General features: G+C 36.8%; 1 protein-coding gene across 1 annotated transcript in view; it reads left to right on the forward strand.

The window, feature by feature from the left end:
- Positions 1-24,587, forward strand: part of LOC110452165 (MAM and LDL-receptor class A domain-containing protein 1-like) — a 137,468-nt gene that overhangs the window by 85,840 nt on the left and 27,041 nt on the right. Inside the window, exons 57-70 of the mRNA XM_021500526.1 lie at positions 2,164-2,313; positions 3,783-4,145; positions 4,861-4,965; positions 6,414-6,551; positions 7,893-8,107; positions 10,604-10,727; positions 13,037-13,144; positions 14,359-14,490; positions 16,172-16,519; positions 18,845-19,003; positions 21,187-21,287; positions 22,052-22,178; positions 23,518-23,963; positions 24,493-24,580. Of these exons, the coding sequence (XP_021356201.1) occupies positions 2,164-2,313; positions 3,783-4,145; positions 4,861-4,965; positions 6,414-6,551; positions 7,893-8,107; positions 10,604-10,727; positions 13,037-13,144; positions 14,359-14,490; positions 16,172-16,519; positions 18,845-19,003; positions 21,187-21,287; positions 22,052-22,178; positions 23,518-23,963; positions 24,493-24,580 (2,604 nt within the window). The remainder of the gene's footprint in view (positions 1-2,163; positions 2,314-3,782; positions 4,146-4,860; positions 4,966-6,413; positions 6,552-7,892; positions 8,108-10,603; positions 10,728-13,036; positions 13,145-14,358; positions 14,491-16,171; positions 16,520-18,844; positions 19,004-21,186; positions 21,288-22,051; positions 22,179-23,517; positions 23,964-24,492; positions 24,581-24,587) is intronic.

The raw sequence follows: 24,587 nt of genomic DNA on the forward strand, positions 1-24,587 counted from the left end.
TAATTCAATTTGGGTTAGCATTATCAGTATTAGGTAGCAGTTTGATAGTATGCACATATGAGCCCTGACTGACCCCCAGGGGCTGATGGGTGGGGCCAAAAAGGGTTGAATTGACTGAAATTTCAAAAATCTTCTTCTCAAGACCCAGATATGGTAGAATCAAATACTCTTCATAGATGGAAGGGTCTTTAGGTGCTTTACCAAAATTGTGAATTTCTTGACAAAATTTATTATGGTTATAATGGCAAATGATACTTTGAAAATTACATGTTAATAACTTGATTGGAATTATAACCTTGAGTTGACAGTTTGATACTTTGAAAATTTTGAGCCAGCCCTACCCCCAAGGGCTGTAGGGTGGGGCTCGAAGGAGTCCGTGTGCTAAAATTTCTTCATTTTCCTTGTTTAGAATCAGAGGTGCTAGTTTCAAATACTTTTTAGTCTGAAATCTGTATGCTAGATATTGAATAAGGTGGGTTTTTTTTGTTTTTTGTCACTTTGAGTAATATTTCTGTTCATGTTAAAAACAAAATCAACTCTCTGTATAAATATATCAGGTGACCGTTAAGGCCCATGGGCCTCTTGTTTGTATTTATCAGGAGGCTTGCTGAGAGCTAAACTTAAAAATCCTCTCCCAGGGGTTGAGAGATCTGTTTGCATTATACAAAGGAATGATTTTTTTTCTTTTTTCGCACACAATTTCCTGTCACACACAGAGTTGTAATGGTGATGTAATGCACTGTGCCATCATCAATGAAATGTGAGACAAATTTGATGACACTACCCAGTGGTTATATTTTTCAGATTGCCGTATTTATCCTGCAATAAGCCCAGGGGCCAACACATAATCTCTGACTGAAAGTATGGGGATGGGTTTATTACAGGACAATGAAACAGCTTGTGTTGGCATTTCTTCCAAATAGCAACATATATTAGTGGTCTTAATACCAATTAAGTATCGGCTTATTACTCGACAGATACAGTAATAGCACATGTGAGCTGTTTTTCCTTAAATGTTGGTAAAGACACGGTGAAATTTCCCTAGCAAAACTGGGAATGCATGTGCACTCACGAATTGTGGGAGAAATGATTGATAATGATGCTTGCACCATTGAGAACAACTCCACCTGAAGCTTATCACGGGGAAAATGAAAAGATTAAGGATACACTAGAACATGTATATACATGTATATGTCTCTGGTTGGTGTCTTTGATACCTTGCTTTTGGCCTTGGTCTTGGGTGTTAATTCTCTTATTGAAGAAGGCTATGGAAACTGTCTTCAGACAAACCAGTGTCCTTAAAATTGGTACTTATGCTGCTTTAATTCTGCTTGATGTTCTGTTTTTTATAAGTTTTGTAGTAGGGAATGGTTAGCCTGGTGTCAGAATAATTTGAACTGGGTGATATTTGTATGGTTATTGTATGAAGCTTTACGTACTCTGTTAGAATCCTTGCCAGTATGATGTCCCTTTGATTTTGATTTTTAGCATGAAGATGAGCAATACAGGCCCTCTGGGCCTCTTTTTTCTCACTTGCGATGGAGGTCATGAAGGCAGGATGTAGGCATCACTTTCATTCGTTTTAAATTCCAATTTTGAATTTGAATTGAAAATATTTATTTTACATTTAAGATTTCAAATCTAAAAAATATTCTTCTGACCTTCAATTGATGTATGACTCTAACACTTTAACACCATAGATACATCTTGGACAATACATATTATTACATTCATATTCTTTTACAACAATTATAAAACACGTTATTATCACTCTTGTTGCGCCGATGTTAGTGCTCGGGTGGTCTTAATGTGAGAGGAAACTGGAGTACCCTCAAACCCACATAGTCAGGAAAATGACCCATACCTTTTCATGTTCAATCGTGGAATTGAATCCTGGCCGCCTTGGTGAGAGGCGAGTGTGCTATTGTCTGATACATGTACACCTGACAATCTCCAGCATTAGAGCAATATCATCAATTAACTCATCACGTATTGCCCAGGTTCTGAAATTATTTATTGTTGATGATTAACCCTTTCACCCCTATGTAACTTAAGTAAACTTTACTATGCATTGATCTGGATGAGTCCATTATGGTCTACAGTGATCAAAGGATTATATGTGGGAACAGGTAGACATATAATTCTGTGAAATTATTGTTACAGTTCAATCAGCTACTTGTGATTTTGAGATGGCTCCTTTCCTGTGTGGATACCTAAATGTGTCCGACGGTCTTGTTGGAGTAGCACCGTGGTCCCAAGTAAATTATAACGACAAATGGAATGAGGCTGCGTCCTATGCTGTCAATCAAACAGGTAACTTGACTCTAGACTATCAATCATACAGGTAACTCGACTCTAGACTATCAATCAAACAGGTAACTTGACTCTAGCCTATCAATCAAACAGGTAACTTGACTCTAGACTATCAATTAAACAGGTAACTTGACTCAAGACTATCAATCAAACAGGTAACTTGACTCTAGACTATCAATCAAACAGGTAACTTGACTCTAGACTGTCAATATAACAGGTAACTTGACTCTAGACTATCAATCAAACAGGTAACTTGACTTTAGACTATCAATCAAACAGGTAACTTGTCTCTAGACTATCAATCAAACAGGTAAATTGACTCTAGACTATCAATCAAACAGGTAACTTGACTCTAGACTGTCCATCTAACAGGTAACTTGACTCTAGACTGTCAATCATACAGGTAACTTGCATTTGACTGTAGACTATCAATCAAACAGGTAACTTATCTCTAGACTATCAATCAAACAGGTACCTTGACTCTAGACTATCAATCATACAGGTAAATTGACTCTAGACTATCCATCAAACAGGTAACTTGACTCTAGACTATCAAGCAAACAGGTAACTTGACTCTAGACTATCAATCATACAGGTAAATTGACTCTAGACTATCAATCAAACAGGTAACTTGACTCTAGACTATCAATCAAACAGGTATCTTGACTCTAGACTATCAATCCAACAGGTACCTTGACTCTAGACTATCAATCAAACAGGTAACTTGACTCTAGACTATCAAGCAAACAGGTAACTTGACTCTTGACTGTCAATCATACAGGTAACATGACTCTAGACTATCAATAAAACAGGTAACTTGACTCTGGACTGTCAATCAAACAGGTAAATTGACTCTTGACTATCAATCATACAGGAAAATTGACTCTAGACTATCAATCATGCAGGTAGCTTGACTCTAGACTGTCAATCAAACAGGTAAATTGACTCTTGACTATCAATCATACAGGAAAATTGACTCTAGACTATCACTCCAACAGGTACCTTGACTCTAGACTATCACTCCAACAGGTACCTTGACTCTAGACTATCAATCATGCAGGTAACTTGACTCTAGACTATCAATCAAACAGGTAACTTGACTCTAGAATATCAAACCTATTCAAAAGAACCCCAATCAGTGAAATTAAAGCTTCTTCACTAAATAATTTTTGCAGGTTTTAACAATATCAGACACTGCAAAATTGCTTTTCACTTTGTTTTCCCAGAAAAAAAGCATATGTGTGTGATATTTTTCCAAAGCTTCAATAAGGCACATGTAGGGGGAAAAAATGTAGAAAAAAATGCTTAAAACTTAAATAACATATATAACAGTTGTACTGTATGATTAACATGCAGAAACATCAGTTTTTAATGTATATTATATAAATGCATAACAAATATGGCTAGACACTCTTCACTTTGGTCAACATAAGAGATAAATCAAAATTGTAAATATTTTTTTTTTTCAGGATCCTTCATGTTTGCCGATCGTAACTACGTAAACTCATATGTGACAGCCAAATTTCTGTCGCCTCCCATCAACAGCACCGGTACAACCTGTATCCAGTTTGACTATTTTGTATCACCGATACGCCACAGTAATATTTATTACTCTAACGCCAGTTTTTTGGTGTACGTCACTCATCAGAATGGTAACACAAGTAGCATCTGGCAGCAGCACTATGATGTATCACGTTCAAGCTGGAGTCGGGGACAGTTTCAGATTGATCTTGACAGTAACATCAATCGTATCATGATTGAAAAGCCAGACCACTTAGCAGCAATCGCTGTAGACAACGTATTGGTCACTTCAGGGAACTGTCCAGTCCTAGGTAGGAGAAATAGAAACATTTAAGTTCAGTTGTTTGGCCTTATATAGAAATTATTGGAAAATCAACTTCAGAAGTGGTCTCATCTTGGGTTACGATAATTGGAATGTTATTTTTCGGGACTTGAAAATCTCATGTAAGGACATTTTAATATCTAATGGAAACTTTATTTATTTTGCAACAATTATAAAAAAAAGTTTGTACAGCTAATGTATTAATCACTCTTGTTGGCCTGGATGTTAGCACGCAGGGGGTCTTACTGTGGGAGGAAACTGGAGTACCCATTTTAATATGCTAGTACTTGTCTTGTTAAAATGTTACTTGTCGGATTACATGTATTTCTAACACCTTATAACTCATATTTTGAAATCTAAAATGATCGTTGTGGCTTCTGATTTCCAAATATGGGAGATATAGACGATGAGGTACTTTGTAGGGTCCCTGCAGAACTGCCAGCATTCTAATTGTCTCAAGTTAAGAGCCTTCTGGTTTGCAGATAAGTTGTAAATGTGATTAAATAAGTTCACCATTTTCAGATTGTGAGAGCAATGAATTTACCTGTTTAAATCGTTGTATATCCACGGTGATAAACGATGTTGGGTATATGATATTTTTTACTATCTTCAGATTGTGAGAGCAATGAATTTACCTGTTTAAATCATTGTATATCCACGGTGATAAACGATGTTGGGTATATGATATTTTTTACTATCTTCAGATTGTGAGAGCGATGAATTTAGCTGTATGGATCGTTGTATCCCTGTTGATAAACGATGTGATAAAGTCAAAGACTGTTTCCTGGGAGAGGACGAACAAAACTGTGGTAAGTGGTTAGATTTAAAGTTATGTTTAACTCTTCTCGTACCTAACTGTAAACATCGTATCTCTGGTAAGACTTTGAAAACTCAATAAGATTCTAAGCTCACTTGGTTGAAGATTAATGAAATCTTTTTCCTCTAACTTGTCTTAGCATCTCAGTTTCACAGTGTAGATTTTATTTTATCTACAAAATCAGGAATCTTGCAACATCAAAACAATATTTTTAACGACAAAATAGAATATTTCTAATGCAGGTTATAAATTTCAAGTTGTTAACACGTGAATGAATGCATCGCTGTGTAAAGATTTGGCGAAATGTCAACGTAAAGGTACAAGAGACAGGTCAGATGAGATACAAAAATCTAGCACGGGGTATGACGTGGGATGTCTCTGTCCGAGTACGAGAAGAGCTTTTCTTGCATACTAGACAATTCTATCCGACCCACTGGTCTGGATCGCTAACACCTGCAGACTGGCGAGGGAATTGTAGTGAACTTTCGGGGTCAAGCTATTGTTTGTGACATCAATTGCTGACGTTTTGGGGTCAGTCAGGGTCATTGACGTCATTAACAATCGCCATCCGGTCTCATATATAAATGAGAAATGTGCGGACGGTTTACAACTTTGCTAGAAGAGCAGCTGTTTTAACAGGTTAAAGATAACAAGCAAGAAATAGAATCCATCTCTGATGTGAGGTATAGATAAGGTCATTCAAACCATCAGGATAAAATATTGAGCAGGATCGAGACCCTTGGCAAAGCCTCAGGTCTCCTGATCAATATTTTATCACTTGGGGTTGAATGACATTATCCATACCTTGAATCAGGGATGGATTCTATTAATACCATACACTGCCTTAAGCTTGTCCTTCCAATCATATGGCTATTTTCTATCTCTCAGTCAGTCCATCTATCCCTTTTATTAGGTCACCTGAGCTTTAGCTCAAGTGACCTATTGCTATCCGTTTTCGTCCGTCGTCGTCCGTCGTCCGTTAACATTTTACATTTCAAACTTAAAGTCAAGTTCTGCTGGGCCGATTGAACTGAAAGTTGGTAGGAATGATCGCCTCATGGTCCTGACAAAGTGTTGTTATTTTTNCATTACTTGATATGCTGGTTTATAAATATTTTCATTGATATAAGTATGTGTTCAGCCTTTGTTTTTAGTTTGTCATGAGTGTTTTGTGAAAATAGAGTCCTTCACTGTAAACGTGGAATATTTCGCCCCGTTGAATACTTTGCGATAAAATCCTTGTTTGCCAAATTCTAATTCCACCCTTCACAAGTATAGTTACTATCATTTCATGTTGTGTACTAAAATTTGCTGTCATGATAAATTCGCCCTCATTGCGGAAAACAAAAAAGACGAAAGTAACTATATATGGTGCTATTTCATTGCAATGAATCAAACTGCCACTATAACATTATCATTGACTGTCTTTGTGTCTTACAGGGAGTGCTATACCGTGTGACTTTGAGACGCGGTACCAATGCGGCTATAGAAATAGGACAGAAAATCTCTTTGCTTCAGTCAAGAGACTGTACACTGGGTCATCGTATGTTACAGAACGTACCATAACAAAATCATCAGGTTGGTCATAGAAACATTTTACGATGGAGATCTTAAGTCTTCTGGACATATTTTTTATTGTAGAACCATTAAATTCTATTTGACAATTAATTTTGTATATTTATTGTTAGTACAATGGCAACAAATATTTTTTTTATATAAAACACAGACAATTTCTTGTTTACATGAAAACATGGCATCTAGTTATCCATGTACTTTAATGTTCAGAAATTCTGGACCCCAAGGTCAAAGGTCAAGAATGTTCAAATTTTTCAGGAACATCTTGTCAGGCTAGTGTAACATTTTAACTATTAAAGATATCTTGATGAAACTTGCAGTATAACTGCATTACCTACAGATGATGTGCAATGCAAATGCAGTGTCATTAGGTCACTGTGGCCTTTACCTCAGGGTCAAAGGTTGAAGAAGTCTGATTGTTTCAAACTTTTAAAGGTGCACGCCAAGGTGATGCCTGTGTCTAATTTTGCATAAACTTAGTATGCAAGTATATATATATGATGGCATTGTAAACTCTATCCAAGCATCATTTAATGTGACTATTGGTTCAGTTTTGAAGACTTCTGTAATGGTCCCCATTACAAATAAGAGCTTGTTCATGTATGTATGTAATTTAGCAGTAAGCAGTCCTTCTATAATAGTAATAACAATAATATACAACATTTGCTGTAGCGCCCTAGCTATCTAGCTAGAATAAGCCCTTCTAAAGTGCTTTACAGTACATAAATATACAATTTATACAATCAATATTAATACAGTTAGCATATAAATAAATCAATACAATTTTGAGGAATTTGTAGGAGCTGGCCTTATTAAAAAATAGTGTGGCACTAACTACTAGTCCTATGCCACCTGGCTAATATCTTCCTATGTGTACAGTCTGGCTGTGTGTGTGTTGGAGATGTATTGTGTTCTGTTTGTAGTGGGACTGTGCTACCAATGTTATCATCTATAGTGCCATTTCAATTGAATGCTACAGCACAGATACAGCAACATCCACCCCAGACCATTGTATACTCCACCTGGGTTGTTGGAGTTATGTGGGCAGGAATTAAACATGTATGGTATGGCAGGTCGGCGTGTTAACCACTCGACCATTCCGCCCAAAGAATAGTAACCGTCAAATAAATGCTAATTAAGTTAAAGATATCCTGATAAAACTTGCACTATATCTGCAACACCCACAGACGATGAACAATACACTATCATCAGGTTAAGTGCAAAGTTTTCAGGAATATTGTATCTGGGCCATAACTTTTAAAGCGTTTAAGGGGAGAAATATATTTTTGTTCACAAAAACAAATCTCTAGTTAGTTACATTTTTTCACGCTTTTCATATTGTAGATACTTTCGTTGGATTTTACTCAAGATCTTACTCCAGATCAGGTTCATACGTCACAGCAAGTCTGGTGTCACCGAGGAAACAAATCAACGAAACCATGTGCATGCGATTTTATTACTTTGGAAATGTTGGCTACTTACAAGTAACTGCTGACCACACATACAATAGCCATTACGATTATAAGATTTACCATGGATTATCTTGGAGGCCCGGACAGGTATGAATACTCACAAACACGCTGACATATACTTGTAGTATAGCAATGACACTAATTTACAAGCAATCAGTGCAGATACTTTTCAAAACTTTTGTCAAAATGAGAAAATGTACTATATTTTGGATTAATTTATGTCAATGACAAATGAAGGTCTAACTGAAACTGTTTAAAATGTAGACACATTTAATGTCTGATCGACAAAAAAAATAAAGATGCTGTTGTACATTTTTTACATCAGTCATATGCTGCAGCCATCATGTGAAATATTCCTCAATTATGGACTTTTGTGGAGGTGGATATGCGGTTTTATCACATAACGTGCTGTGTTATCCGTTGAATATACCCATGTCATATTTGCTTGTGCATGGCGACCATGGTGAGCTTATGCCATACCGCAGTGTTCGTCGTCAGTCCGTCAACTTTTCCTTTAAAACGCTACTGGTCCTGAACGGCCAAGTAGATTTTGACTTATTTGGTCTGGAGTATCCTTAGGCCATGGGGACTCAATTTTGTAAAAATGGTGGGTGTGACCCCCCTCGGGGCAGAGGTGCATGGCCCAATAGGGGAAATAGAGGTAAAACTTTTAAAATCCTTCTTCTGCCGAAGGGATAAAAGGATTTTATCTAATTTAGTCTGGATTCTCCTTGGGCAAAGGGGACTCAATTTTGTATAAAGGGTGGATGTGGCCCCCAGGGGCCCAGTAGGGGAAACATAGCAAATTCTTCAAAATCCTTCTTCTTCTGTAGGAATGACAGGATTTTGTCCAAATTTGGTATGAAGCATCCTTGGGTGAAGGGGAAGCAATTTTGTGTAAACGGTGGGTCTGACCCCTTTGGGAGTAGAGAGTAGGGCCCAACAAGGGATTTAGAGGAATAGCTTTAATTTCCATCTTCTTGAAGGTATTTTGACCAAATTCGAACAGTAGCATTGTATTTGAAAGGGAAATCAATTTTGTATAAATGGTGGGTTTGGACCCCCTGGGGCCTGATGGGCAGGGCCCAATAAGGGAAATATACATGTAGCAAATTCTTCAAAATCCTTCTTCTTCTGTAGGAATGACAGGATTTTGTTAAATTTGGGTGAAGCACCCTTGGCAGAAGGGGGAACCAGTTTTGTATAAACGGTGGGTCTGATCCCCTTTTGGCAGAGAGGCAGGGCCAAAGAGGAAAAATAGTTTAAAATCCTTCTTCTTCTGTAGGAATGACAGGATTATGTCCATATTTGGTCTAAAGCATTCTTGGGTGAAGGGGACCTAATTTTGTATCAACAATGGGTCTGACCCCGCTGGGGACAGAGGGGCGGGGCCCAATAGGGGAAACATAGCAAATTCTTCAAAATCCTCCTTTTCTTTTAGGAATGACAAGATGTTGTCCAATTGCATATAAATATAACCCCTGACTAACATGTAATACATGTACACTTCCAGTGATAGCATGCTATTCTAACTTCAATTTTGCTAACATTTCTAGGTGAGCGATACAGGCCCTCTGGGCCTCTTGTTACATTTCAAGGTTGCATGAAATTGTTGTCTGCACGAAAAAGTGCCACAAATCTTGATTATGTGACAAAAAGGATCTTACACTCGTTTTCATTTCATATGAAATTTATGAAACTTGTCACAAATTTTTCATTTGAACTTGCCAGAGGCTCATTTAATTGAAAAATTCTTAGACTCGTTTCATAAATCTCATATGAAATGGAAACTCATGTAAGATCCTATATATATGGACATGAGAAAGTGACATTGACAGATGGGGAAGTTATGGTAATAGGTGTCCATATAATCTCATATTTACCAACGTAAAATTAAGTCTTTAAATGTTATATTAGATGCTAAATAGTGTTTTAATCATTTAAAAAGATACCTCATTTAAAAATTGTACAGAGCATTCTTAGCAAGTGAAAGCCAGCAGTGATATCATATATCTGATGTCTAATTAGAAAATGAAATTCCGAATATTGCACATCATCTTTAACTGTTGATCATATGCATGTAAAATAGTTTAACTGTAGGCCACCATGCCAAGTCATTTCCATTTTGTTTTTCACGTTAGAAGCTAGCTGCATCAAGAAAGAAGAAATGGACCAAATATCCCACTTTCTTTGAGGAGTACAATTAAATTGTAAAACCCAGAAGAAATTATTTGAATATTATTATCTATCATATTCATTAAACACATGGAAGTACCACACATTCTAGAGATTTCCAACATTAACGATAACTTTGTTGTGAAAACCCCAACAGTTGATAGCCAAGAAAGACAACTCTGTCTGAGTGTTGACCTTAGTTGAGATATACACTATTACTCTGCAATCCAGAATATGTGACAGAAAATTTATATTACCAATTTCTAGTATATCAATACTGCCAGCCCGTGGATGTGTCCTTGCTTATTTTGACCTTGCAAGTTTTACTAAGATGAAATCTATGTTTTAGACCTGACGACCTTTGACCTGTTTTGCTGATGTTCCTACATTTGTATACTTTGTGTTTAGCTTACACTCATGCCAGGAAATGTAGAAGCAAGATTTGACGTCTATCTTCGGAACTCTTACACTTCCTATTACTTTGGCCTGGATGAGATAACCTTGACACCAGGGAATTGCTCCGAGCCTTTAGGTAAGTAAGCTCTGTCAGGTCTGAGCCTTAAGGTAAGTAAGCTAGGAGCTCTGAGCTTTTAGGTCTGAAGCTCTGTCAGCTCTGATCCTTATTGTAAGTAAGCTCTGAGTCTTTATGTAAGTAAGCTCTGAGCCTTTAGGTAAGTAAGCTCTGTCAGCTCTGAGCCTTAAGGTAATTAAGCTAGGAGCTCTGAGCTTTTAGGTCTGAAGCTCTGTCAGCTCTGAGCTGCAAGGAAAGTAAGCTCTGAGCCTTTAGGTAAGTAAGCTCTGAGCCTTCAGGTAAGTTAACTCTGAGCCTTAAGGTAAGTAAGCTCTGTCAGCTCTGAGCCTATAGGTAAGTAAGCTCTGAGCCTTTAGGTAAGTAAGCTCTGAACTTTTAGGTTAGTAAGCTCTGTCAGCTCTGAGCCTTTAGGTAAGTAAGCTCTGTCAGCTCTGAGCCTTTAGGAAAGTAAGCTCTGTAAGTTCTGAGCCTTAAGGTAAGTAAGCTCTGAGCCTTTAGGTAAGTTAGCTCTGAGCCTTCAGGTAAGTAAGCTCTTTCAGCTCTGAGCCTATAGGTAAGTAAGCTCTGAGCCTTTCGGTAAGTAAGCTCTGCACCTTTAAGTAAGTAAGCTCTGAGCCTTTATGTAAGTAAGCTCTTTAAGCTCTGAGCCTTTCGGTAAGTAAGCTCTGCACCTTTAAGTAAGTAAGCTCTGAGCCTTAAGATAAGTAAGCTCTTTAAGCTCTGAGCCTTAAGGTAAGTAAGCTCTGAGCCTTTAGGTAAGTTAGCTCTGAGCCTTCAGGTAAGTAAGCTCTTTCAGCTCTGAGCCTATAGGTAAGTAAGCTCTGAGCCTTTCGGTAAGTAAGCTCTGCACCTTTAAGTAAGTAAGCTCTGAGCCTTTATGTAAGTAAGCTCTGAGCTCTGAGTGTTTAGGTAAATAAGATCTGAGCTCTGAGCCTATATGTAAGTAAGCTCTGAGCTCTGAGCCTATAGGTAAGTAAGTTCTGAGCCTTTAGGTAAGTAAGCTCTGAGACTTAAGGTAAGTAAGCTCTGAGCCTTTAGGTAAGTAAGCTCTGAGCCTATATGTAAAAAAGCTCTGAGCTCTGAGCCTTTAGGTAAGTAAGCTCTGAGCCTTTAGGTAAGTAAACTCTGAGTCTCCAGGTTAGCAATGAAGGATTCTCAGCAAACTGACATTATATATAACTTAATGCTCCATTAGTTCAATAATTTTATTTGGAATGTAAAACAGTAAAATATTTTGATTCTGCAAATTGATCGAGAATCGGGTCTGTAAATCACCCTTGTAGAAAAAAAAAAGGAAAAATGTTAATGAAGGGGATATGGGACAATGGTGTATAACAGCTGTGGCTATTTTCACCGGCTAGTCCTAGATATTTAACACAATCAAATACATGTACGTTTTAACTTTTTTATTTTGCCCTTATCCTTATACATGTACATATAAGTTTTGTTGTAGAATAGTTTTACTACAGTGCAGTGGTATTTTTAAAATGATAAAACATTTTAATCTGTTTTTGTCAACATTTCAAAGTAAATCATGATTATATATAAAATAAGGATGGATGTGAATTGATTTGTGAATAAAGCAAACTGTATGTTGTGCATTGTATCACAATTTTTCTTTTCTATCAAACTATCACTTATGTATGGGACTAGAAATACTTGCTTCACATCTTTTATATCAGGGTTGAATCATTCTGCAAAAAGCATAAAAATAACTGCTGAAAACATTACCCATTATATACTGTATAATCTGTTTAACACATTCATACATTTAGCTGTTATATACATTGAAACAGCTCGTATCCATATCCTTATTAAAATGCAATTTACAGTTGTGATCATACTGATGTAGGGGTATTTTGACTGTACTTATTGTGAAATGGGATTATCTGTAAGGTTGATAAAACAAATTTTGAAAATGCAAAAACAAATTTAAAAAAGGCGTAACTTTTGTATATCGATCCTTTTATGCTTTTCAAGAATATTACGAATCGTATGTGAGCCACTGTGGTTGTAATATTATTGTAATCTATGCCACTGCACTGTGGTCGTCAAGTAATTGTTATGTATGAAACTGTGGTTGTCATGTAACTGTTATGTATTTATTGTCATGAAATTGTTATGTATTTGTTGTCATGTAATTGTTATTTGTGTACACAGTAATGTATTTATTTATTTATACTTTTTGATAGATTACAAATGGTTAAAGTTCCAGCTAACAAAACGACTTCAGTAAACAGCTTATAATTAATTAACACTATTAATTATTGTTTTAATGTTAATGATTTGTTATTGATTTTTTGTTGTAGACTGTGGGGATGGAATGGAGTGTTCTGGATTGTGTTTACCTGCATCAGCGCTTTGTGATAAAATACGGGACTGCTGGGACGGAAGGGATGAGAGCAGTAGTATTTGTCGTAAGTGATTAGAAAACGTCGTAGATTACGAAATAAGAATTAAGGTAATAGTATCTATCATGTTTATACCAGTATTACTGACCCTGTGATTAATGATGTCCTTCCTGTGTCTATACCGGTAATACTGACCCTGTGATATATACCGGTATTACTAACCCTGTGATTAATGATGTCCTTCCTGTGTCTATACTGGTAACACTGACCCTGTGATATATACCGGTATTACTGACTCTGTGATATATACCAGTATTACTGACACTGTGATAATTATACCAGTATTACTGACCCTGTGATATGTACCTGTATTACTGACCCTGTAATATATTCCTGTATTACTGACCCTGTGATATATACCAGTAATACTGACCCTGTATATGTACCTGTATTACTGACCCTGCTCTGTGATATATAAAAGTATTACTGACCCTGTGATATATACCTGTATTACTGACCCTGTGATATGTACCTGTATTACTGACCCTGTAATATATTCCTGTATTACTGACCCTGTGATATAAACCTGTATTACTGACCCTGTGATATGTACATGTATTACTGACCCTGTGATATATACCTGTATTACTGACCCTGTGATATGTACCTGTATTACTGACCCTGCGATATATACCAGTACTGACACTGTGATATGTACCTGTATTACTGACCCTGTGATATATACAAGTGTTACTGACCCTGGGATATATACCAGTAATACTGACCCTGTGATATGTACCTGTATTACTGACCCTGCGATATATACCAGTACTGACACTGTGATATGTACCTGTATTACTGACCCTGTGATATATACAAGTGTTACTGACCCTGGGATATATACCAGTAATACTGACCCTGTGATATGTACCTGTATTACTGACCCTGCGATATATACCAGTACTGACACTGTGATATGTACCTGTATTACTGACCCTGTGATATATACCAGTATTACTGACCCTGTGATAATTATACCAGTATTACTGACCCTGTGATATATACCAGTATTATTGACCCTGTGATATGTACCTGTATTACTGACCCTGTGATATGTACCTGTATTACTGACCCTGTGATATATACCAGTATTACTGACCGTGATATATACCTGTATTAATAACCCTGTGATATGTATCTGTATTACTGACCCTGTGATAATTATACCAGTATTACTGACCCTGTGATTATTTATAGTTAACGTTGTTTTTGTGTTCCAGCCAACAACATTACCTGTGATTTCGAGCATCATTACCTATGTGGTTATACTGAAAGTACATATTGGAGTCAACAAAAGAGCAGCAAGGGCACAATTCCTTCTTTTGACAAAACTGCTGGCGAGTCTTCATCAGGTATAGATTATGCTTTTATTGCCGTTGTGTGAGGGAAACATGATTCTTTGTTTCCCAATGATTAGTCGTATTTCACAGGTGCTACTGGGAAACAACAAGGACAACCAATATATATGTTAATTAATATACCAGGATAAAACAATAACACAACAGTAAAGATGATAAGGTTAATGTGCCTATGTTGTCTGCTTCACCCACTCATAATGCAGGTATGGTGGCCATGGGCTATTGGTAGGACGCCGAACTCGTTACCGAAGGGTTGCGGGTTCGGTCACAGCACGGCACTGTGTTGTATCTTTGAGCATGATACTTTACTCCACTTTTCCAGTTTACTCAGCTTTAAATGAGTACATGGTTGGACAGTGCTAGAATTGTTGCTGTGAGCAGCAAAATGGCAGCACCAGCTGTATGCTCCCCAGGCAGTTAAGAAAAATATTGGCTGGTTGCAAGGGCCATATATCCACAGATAATAATTTGTGAACCACTTTGAGACGACCTAGGAACCAGGTTGTGATAAAACGATACCGGGTATATAAGAACCTGGTTTATTATTATTATTATTATGGTGGCTTGTATCCATTTTTCTGAAGAGGCTCTGAATAAGGGAAATATGATCCAGATACAATTATGAATATACTGTCTACTGGGAAATCTTTCGCTGCAGTTTAATTTTTCACATTTTTTGCCTTCTAAATGGAGGCGAATTTATCATTACACGAAACTTTTGTAAACAACATAATACCCGTAGTAATTAAATGTGAAGGGCAAGTTTAATATTGGGCAATTTGATTTTTTCATATACAGTAATCCAATCAGAGATGCTGTTTGATATACATAGGTGTAGGTATAACTTAATGAAATTTGGCATGCAGAGATTTAGTTAAGTGATCAAGAATGACTTTGACCCACTTTAATAGTCAAATGGGTAATTTGTGTTGATATATTTAACCCTTTCACCCCTGTGTAACTTTAGTAGACTCTACGATGCATTGATATGGATGTGTTCATTATGATCTACAGTGGTGAAAGGGTTAAATGAATTCTCCTGAATAACCAAAAGTCACAGGATAATTATAATTGACCAGTAGCATGCTAGAATGAGATCTGTCGATGTTGTTCAAATGAATGGCCCACCCTGATCTTCAAGGTCACAGCCATTCAAATGTGATTAAGAATTATGAGTTTTTCTTCCTGAGCATCAGAACTAAAGTGATGATATTTGACCAGCAACATGCTTGCTGGGATAAAGGGCTACCAATTTTGTTTAACGAATGACATTGACCCAATTTGTAGGTCACAGGGGTCAAATGTATTAAAATTCCTTAAAAAGACTTTTGCTAAATAACCAACTGTCAAAGGATAATAATTGGTCAGAAGGCTGATGGAATGTCTGGCTACCAAATTAGTGCTACTGGATGACCTTGTTAGACTTTCACGACCACTGGGGTCAGCGCTTAAAATGTTGAAACAGGTTCTTTTGAATAGCCTGTAACTTTATTTAGTCCAATTAAATACATTTGACCTTGGTCCATTTTTAAGGTTAAAGTGTGAGATTAATAGCAGGTGAGTGACGCAGGCGCATTTGGCCACTTTTTGAAAATATGCCTTCTCTTTTATTGTTTATGTTTAAAGAGTTCATGTTTGGATATTTTGACAAAAAATGCATTTTCTCCAATTGTAGGACATTTTATGAAGTTCCAGAGCACCCAGAGCTACAGTTACTCTCTCAGCTCTCCACTTGTGTATGTAAATTCAGGGTGTGTGTCTTTCTGGTATAATATCCAATGGGAGACATCTGGCCAGCTTTCTGTGTACGTCAGTGACAAGAGTAGTGCGGTCTTCATTGATAATGGCGTAGAATTCGGCAATGGTTGGCGTCAGGCGAGTGTTGCAATCGAGGGCTCCAACACATCTGGATCTGCTGTTGGCATCCGTTTTGAAGCACGAGGTGGATTGTTTTTTGCACGACCTGGTGAGGTTGCCATCGATGAAGTCTCCTACACACCACAACCCTGTGCAACGTTTGTTCGTAAGTTACCTCCGTATCATTTTGTCTGGAGTATTGATGATATTTGTTAAAGTAATATGATTACGGTAAAACGCCGGATGAATTTGAATTGACAGAAAGTTTCTACAGTGCTATAAAAACAATGATTTTCTATCTAATGATGAATTAAATCCTGGATAACTACATTAAATTTGAGTACTGAAATAATGGATTTATTGATTGATTAGCGGGGATGAAATAACAGACTTGAGAAACTCGCTCAACACTTAACAATTTTCATGTTGACAGAAATTAATAATTAAGTCATGGTTTGTACACATGATGTTCGACCATTGTAGACCAGGAGTAAAAACACTTGGTTAATAGCTTGATGGGATAATGATAACACGTAATGAAGCTTGTTCAATATAACATGTACCTTACCTTGACCTTTTTTGAGAATCACAAGAGAAAAAATAAATTTTCCTTACAAAAAACCAACAAAGATTGACAAGGTACAGTATGAGAATATTTAGTGTTACCATTCTTGCTGTTAAGTTTGACCTTGACCCACTTTGAAGGTCACATATTTGAAATGTATTTTAAAAACAATTAATTACAGATGAACAATGTAAGTACCATTTAGTCTGTTGTCATGATAAATCTAGCACTTTACAAGCAACATAGCAAGTAAACATTTAGGGTTACCCACTAGTGAGTAACACCCTGGACCTGTTATTAGTAAACATTTAGGGTTACCCACTAGTGATTAACACCCTGGACCTGCTAATTAGTAAACATTTAGGGTTAACCACTAGTGACTAAAACCCGGGACCTGTAATTAGTAAACATTTAGGGTTACCCACTAGTGATTAACACCCTGGATCTGCTAATTAGTAAACATTTAGGGTTAACCACTAGTGACTAAAACCCGGGACCTGTAATTAGTAAACATTTAGGGTTACCCACTAGTGTGTAACACCCTGGACATGTAATTAGTAAACATCTAGGGCTACCCACTAGTGAGTAACACCCTCGACCTGTAATCAGTAAACATTTAGGGTTACCCACTAGTGAATAAAACCCGGGACCTGTAATTAGTAAACATTTAGGGTTAACCACTAGTGACTAAACCCCGGGACCTGTAATTAGTAAACATTTAGGGTTACCCACTAGTGACTAAAACCCGGGACCTGTAATTAGTAAACATTTAGGGTTACCCACTCGTGAGTACCACCCTGGACATGTAATTAGTAAACATCTAGGGCTACCCACTAGTGAGTAACACCCTCGACCTGTAATCAGTAAACATTTAGGGTTACCCACTAGTGATTAACACCCTGGACCAGCTAATTAGTAAACATTTAGGGTTACCCACTAGTGTGTAACACCCTGGACATGTAATTAGTAAACATCTAGGGCTACCCACTAGTGAGTAACACCCTCGACCTGTAATCAGTAAACATTTAGGGTTACCCACTCGTGAGTACCACCCTGGACATGTAATTAGTAAACATTTAGGGTTAACCACTAGTGACTAAAACCCGGGACCTGTAATTAGTAAACATTTAGGGTTACCCACTAGTGATTAACACCCTGGACCTGCTAATTAGTAAACATTTAGGGTTAACCACTAGTGACTAAAACCCGGGACCTGTAATTAGTAAACATTTAGGGTTACCCACTTGTGAGTAGCACCCTGGACCTGATTTCATTGGTCAATTCCTTTTAATTTTGACGTCAAGTTGCATCTTCCGTTGTGACATCATAGTTCATGGATATTCTTTCCTTGATTAGATACTGGAATATTATTAATAAAAAATAACATTAACATAAGAAAGCAATTTTTTTCACTATTACCTATATAAAAAAAATATAAAAAAATCAACAAATGAAGATTAAATATCCCCTATATTTTTTTCTAACCTGGGTTAAAATCAACATCCCACTTGAATTTTTACTTCTTTTAATTATCATTATTTTTTGTCTTTGATAGAAGTGTTTTGATATATTTACTTTTAATGTTGATCCTGACTGGATGTCACTTGTAAGTTTTTACCTCCCTAAAATTCTTTAAAATATCAATAAATCTCCAATTTTGATTCCAACAAAGTAATAAGAGGCTTCAGAACGACACAAAAGTAATGTAACTATGTTATATGCAGTATTACTTCAGTCTGTTTTAAATGTCTCACAAATTTCTCACTAATTCAGAGAAAAAAATCTCACTAAAAAAATTCACTGATCTCACTATTTTGCACCGGAAAGTTATGGCATGTATGTAATGCTTTCCCTACAGAAACATGTGTTTTTTTAGATAAATTTTTTAATAGTTGTCGTAATCCTTTATATCTTCTCTCATTTCAGCACCAAAGCGATGTGACTTCAACTGTTCAAGTTCGAACGGCACTGTGTGTATTCCTTACAACCTAGTCGATGATGGTGTTAAAGACTGTCCACAGGGCGAGGACGAATCGTGGAGTTATGTCTATACAACACCAGGTGTAACAGCTTCTACACCAACAAGTAAGATAATTAACTCACCTGTACTAAACTGCTAAGTTAGGCCTACAATAAATGTAAGATCCAGTATTTTTACACACAGATGTAACCTGGCTAAACCACTAAAATATATCTACATATATAAGGAACATTAAATAGCTCACCTGTCCCAAACCACTAAATTAGACCTACTCACATATGTAAGTAACAGGTAAATTGTACTCTCTCAACTGGCCAGAACCTCTTAATTATGTCTATATAATTGTACAATTACTCAGTTGCTCACCTAGCTAAACCACTAAAATATATCTACTTAAGGAACATTAAATAGCTCACCTGTCTCAAACCACTAAATTAGACCTACACCCAGATGTAACAGTTACTCTTTCACCTGGCCAGAACCTCTAAATTATACATTCACGCCACGTGTATTTTGCAATACCCATGATAAGCTCACCTGGCCTAAACCACTAAATTATATCTACATAATAATTACAGTAATTTACTCGGCTTGCCAAGAAAAACTTCCACCTAAGGTACAATATGCATTAGCTCATCTGGCCTAAACCACTAAATTATATCTTTTATAAGGTACAAAAATCAGCTGTCCAAAACAACTACCAGGTAAAATATATTTCCATAGGATACAGTTATAGGCTCCTATTACACAAACAGATCTACAGAATATACAGTGACATATTCACCTGGCCAAAGCAACTTAAATATTTCTTTTTTTTTCTGGTTTTGAGATCTTCCCCGTGACAATCTCTTCCGGCTGTCGTATCTAAGGAAGCGCCTGTCGTATCTAAGGAAGCGCCAACATTTTAGAATGTACTTGCTTGGTAATGAGTATGGGTCTCGATGGGTATAAAAAGCACATTACCCGTCAAACCGGTTATCATTTGTTCAACGTGTGCACAATGTGACACCACTATACTATATAAATAAAACACTTTCACGATTAAACCAACATTTTTTCATCAAATCAGTTGAATAAAATTGAAAAGAAACACATCAAAGATATCATTTATCTAAGAAAAGTGGAAATAATAGTAAAATACCACCAATAAAAAAATTCCTGCACCACTCCCTCCAAAAAAACCCACCAAACAGCCATGAAAGAAACAAACATACGACTACGACCAACGCTGATGCCTACCTTTTAGATATCCAAGTAGTAATAATATCCTGTGTGAAACCAATATACTAATTCCAATTATTTCCATGAGAACGGTTCAATTATCAAATTTCACCTTGTTGACAATAACATACCTGGGAGTGTGGCATTTTGCACATGTTTTGTTAGTAAAGCGTCTACACAACGAAGACTTAGAGTTCATAATAAAGTTTTCGTGTGTGGGTGCAGTTATTATGCATGTGAAATACCAATGAAATATTTTCATTAATATACCTTTTATTTTGGATACACAATTTCGAGAATGTGCCATAAGTAAAAACCAGCTTGGCAGTGTTTCAAAGTCGTCTGGTGAGTGTGTTTTATTTTTTGATATCGGTTACCGATCAAGGTTCATGGTGCATTGAATCGCAAGACAGTCATTTGTAAAATGATAACCGGTTTGACATGTAATGCACTTTTTATACCCAGCGAGACCCATACTCCTTACCAGGCAAGGGCAAACTAAAATGTCGGCACTTCCTTAGAAACAAAAGTCTGAAGAGATGGGGAAGATCTCAAAACCAGATTATTATTAAAAAAAAAAATCTCTATTAAAAGCTTTTTAACTTGCACTGTCAGCTTTAACATAAAATACAGTTATTTGTTCACTAGGCTCAACCCACTTAATCCTCAGTCTACATAAGGACAATAGTTCATTCACCTGGCTCAACCCACTTAATCCTCATTCTACATAAGGACAGTAGTTCATTCACCTGGCTCAACCCACTTAATCCTCATTCTACATAAGGACAGTAGTTCATTCACCTGGCTCAATAACTAAATGTTGTATTTACCTTTGTATCAGTAATTTGTACCTGTAATACATATACATACACACATAGGGAGATATAATCCAGGTGGCACAGGACTAGTAGTTAGCGCCTGATACGGCAGCTCCTGCTAATTCCTTAAATTGTATTGAATGTATATCTATTTACTGTAAAGCACTTTAGAGTGGCTTATGTTAGCTAGGTAGGGTGCTTTATCAAATGTTGTATATATATGCTTGTTTTTATTTTATTTTTTCCAGGTGATGGGGCGAGATATGCATGCTCTTTTGAAAGTACCTATGAGAGTTCATGCTTTTTGAAAAATGACTATGGAGATGATTTTGATTGGACAAGAAAATCTGTAAGTTTCTTTGATCATTTGAACCACTCTTGTGTCGTTAAACATGTTATTAGAGTGAACCCAAACAAAATAAGATCTGAAATTGTCTACTTTGCACATGTCATAAAGACCCTGAACATGCATATTTTCTAATATATTGATTGGATGTTACTCTGTGTCATTTCATGCCTTGGATGGCAGAAATTGCCAGCCTCTACAATACTGTAGCAAACCAGATATTTTTTAGCATGTCTTATTGCATAATACATGCATGTCTTAAGATATAACATGTTTTGCAAATTTGCAAATATGTGAGGGGGGGGGGGGGGTAAAATTTCCACAATAGTTCCCTGTGACATACAATAAAATCCTGCTAACTCTCAGACTTGTCAGGTCCAGATCAATATATGGGGTATTCGATATGAATCCGAGGTTCGTCCAACATCATAATGTTTTGATCAGGTGGGATGACAGACAGCATGAACAGCGCAAATGTCATGGATAGTAGATAATAGAAGTAGGACAGAAGTTTAATAAAGATGAAAATATATTTAGTAAAGATAAAATAAATGCTCAACAAAGAATATATCGGAGCACATGGTCGGAACCATTAAGCCAACTATTAGAGGAACAGTGGATATTCAAGTTATGCGAGTTGGAGTAAGTGGGGTTTCACTGTATACATAAATTTTCTCAAAAGCTAATACGTCACAAATAACAAAATGTTGACAAATTCAGTAATCCTGAGACTGTGTTATTATTAGATTTATTTCTTTGTTACACAGGGATCAACTCCCTCCAGTGCTACAGGCCCGGACTATGCATATGATGGATCATATTACATGTACCTTGAGACAACTGCTTCAGGATATGGAGACCTGGCTCGCCTTGTTTCACCTTTTATCCCGATAGGTAAGACCTGAAGAGTCAATTATAAACTTCTGTTATTAACTACTCTTCGCCCTAAATTTCCCCCCGTCAAATGTTTGCGCAGTGTTAATTTCACTCTTTACATGTTATTACCATGCATAGTATTTTACGTACTTCTTTTCACTGTGGTGATAAAATTCACCATCATGATGGAGGGTGAAAAGATGAAAATACATAGTATTTAATAGGCTGATTATAGGGCCTGGCAGAGACTACTCATTACTTGTACATTACCGTGCCTCTGGTTAGGTTTGCTTTAGTTGTTAGTCCCCCAACGGTTCCTGGGGGAGCTATAGGTTCGCACTCCCTCCATCCTTCCGTCCGAGAAGTTTGTCTGGGACATATCTTCTTTACTATTTCACCTGCAGTAACCAGAGTCTGTGTACAAGGACATCTTGGAATGGCAGATTGCAGAGAGCAAGAAGAAGGTCAATATGACCTCACTATGACCTATGCTTTGACCTTAACTTAGGAAAGTTTGTCTGGGACATATCTTCTATACTATTTCACCTGCAGTATCCAGAGTCTGTGTACAAGGACATCTAGGAATGGCAGATTGCAGAGTGCAAGAAGAAGGTCAATATGACCTCACTATGACCTATGTTTTGACCTTTGACCTTAACTTTTGAAAAGTTTGTCCGTGACATTCTTCTTTACTATTTCACCTGCAGTAACCAGAGTCTGTGTACAAGGACATCTTGGAATGGCGGAGTGCAGAGTGCAAGAATTAGGTCACTGTTATATATGACTCGACCTTTTACCTTTACTTTTGAAAAAGTTTGTTCAGGGCATATCTTTTATACTATATCACCTGGAGTATCCAGATTTGGTATACAAATACATCTTGGAATGGCAAAACACCGAAACATTAATAGTTTATAGTTTTTTTCTAAATCAGAGTTTTATACCCTTGCCAATACATTAATCTTTTATTTTGATGATTTGCATTTTAAATTCCTGGATATTAACCATGGTTTATTGTAGTATTGGCAATGTATAAGTCTTGAGTTTAATTCCAGAATATTTTTTCAAGATAAGTTTTTATTTTTAAAACACACAAATCTTCAACAAATGTAATTCTGTAAAATGCATTAAGAGATGTGATTTTTTCATGAAATATTCCTGCAGAAAAGGACATGCTTAACTCATTCACCTCTGAACTTCATAATGAACTATTCGTACCTTTGAATTGGAAGTGTCTTCAGGGGTGAATGAGTTAAATGTATAAAAATCAGCAACAACCCTTTTTTCCTGTAAATGATTATACCTTAAGTTGTTTTGTAATGAGGACAATTTTGATGTGCTTGTTTTTTTCTTTCAGAAAATGATCACTGTTTGTATTTCCATTACCATATGTATGGTTCCAATATAAATACATTGTCTGTATACACGGAGGATAACTCCGCTATTAAGTCACGAGTCTGGACAAAGTATGGTGACCAAGGTAACAGCTGGTACCAAGGAATGGCTACAATACGAAGCTCAGTTACCAACTCAACTCAAGCCCCATGGACGAACAACACGACAACGCCCCATGGGATGAACACCACAACAACACCCCATGGGAGGAACACCACAACAACGCCCCATGGGAGGAACACCACAACAACGCCCCATGGGAGGAACACCACAACAACGCCCCATGGGAGGAACATCACCACATCTGCCAAGCGAACGAACAGCACAACACCAGACCAATGGGTTAAGAACCACCAAAACACAGACACAACAACATCAGCCTTCACAGACACCCCAGGTGGAGTAAAGGTAAATATTGCAAATTTAGATCTAGAGCACCTCATGATAAAAAGGATTTAAAGAGCCCTGGATATCTCCTAGGAGATATCTTAGTTCAGCAGAACTCTTATAGTGATATTTTTTCATCTACAAAATAAGAAAAAATGATTTTAAATATTCTAGAGATTTCTAAAACTTCTTTATAGACTGTGTATAAATGATAGCGTGTGTGGGTTATGGTCTGTTTATAAAGGTTTCATTTGCTCTTAACAATAAAATTCACTTTAGTGAAGTGTAGTCCCTGAACTAACTCATTCACCCCTACATATGTAAGCTGGACTTGCCCAGTCATTGATTTGATAAGGTTCAAATGTGACTTTAGGGGTGAATGGGTTAAAACAGTTTGTCTGTAGAGCAAGTTTGACTGTAATGGAGAGAAATATTGTGTATTAGGGAAACTTATCAATCAGAACAATTACAACAACCCTTAGTAGCTTATCAGTCATCCCTTTTACTATTATGTCAAAACTGCTTAACATTTAAAAAAATATTATTTCAGATTATAATTGAGGGTACAGACGGATCCAGTTACACAGGAGACATTGCTCTAGACAAAATATTCCTAGCTGAAAACAAGTGCCCATTAGGTATTTC

The sequence above is a fragment of the Mizuhopecten yessoensis genome, unplaced genomic scaffold (genome assembly GCF_002113885.1).
Source record: "Mizuhopecten yessoensis strain PY_sf001 unplaced genomic scaffold, ASM211388v2 scaffold6443, whole genome shotgun sequence".
NCBI classification, from domain to species: domain Eukaryota; kingdom Metazoa; phylum Mollusca; class Bivalvia; order Pectinida; family Pectinidae; genus Mizuhopecten; species Mizuhopecten yessoensis.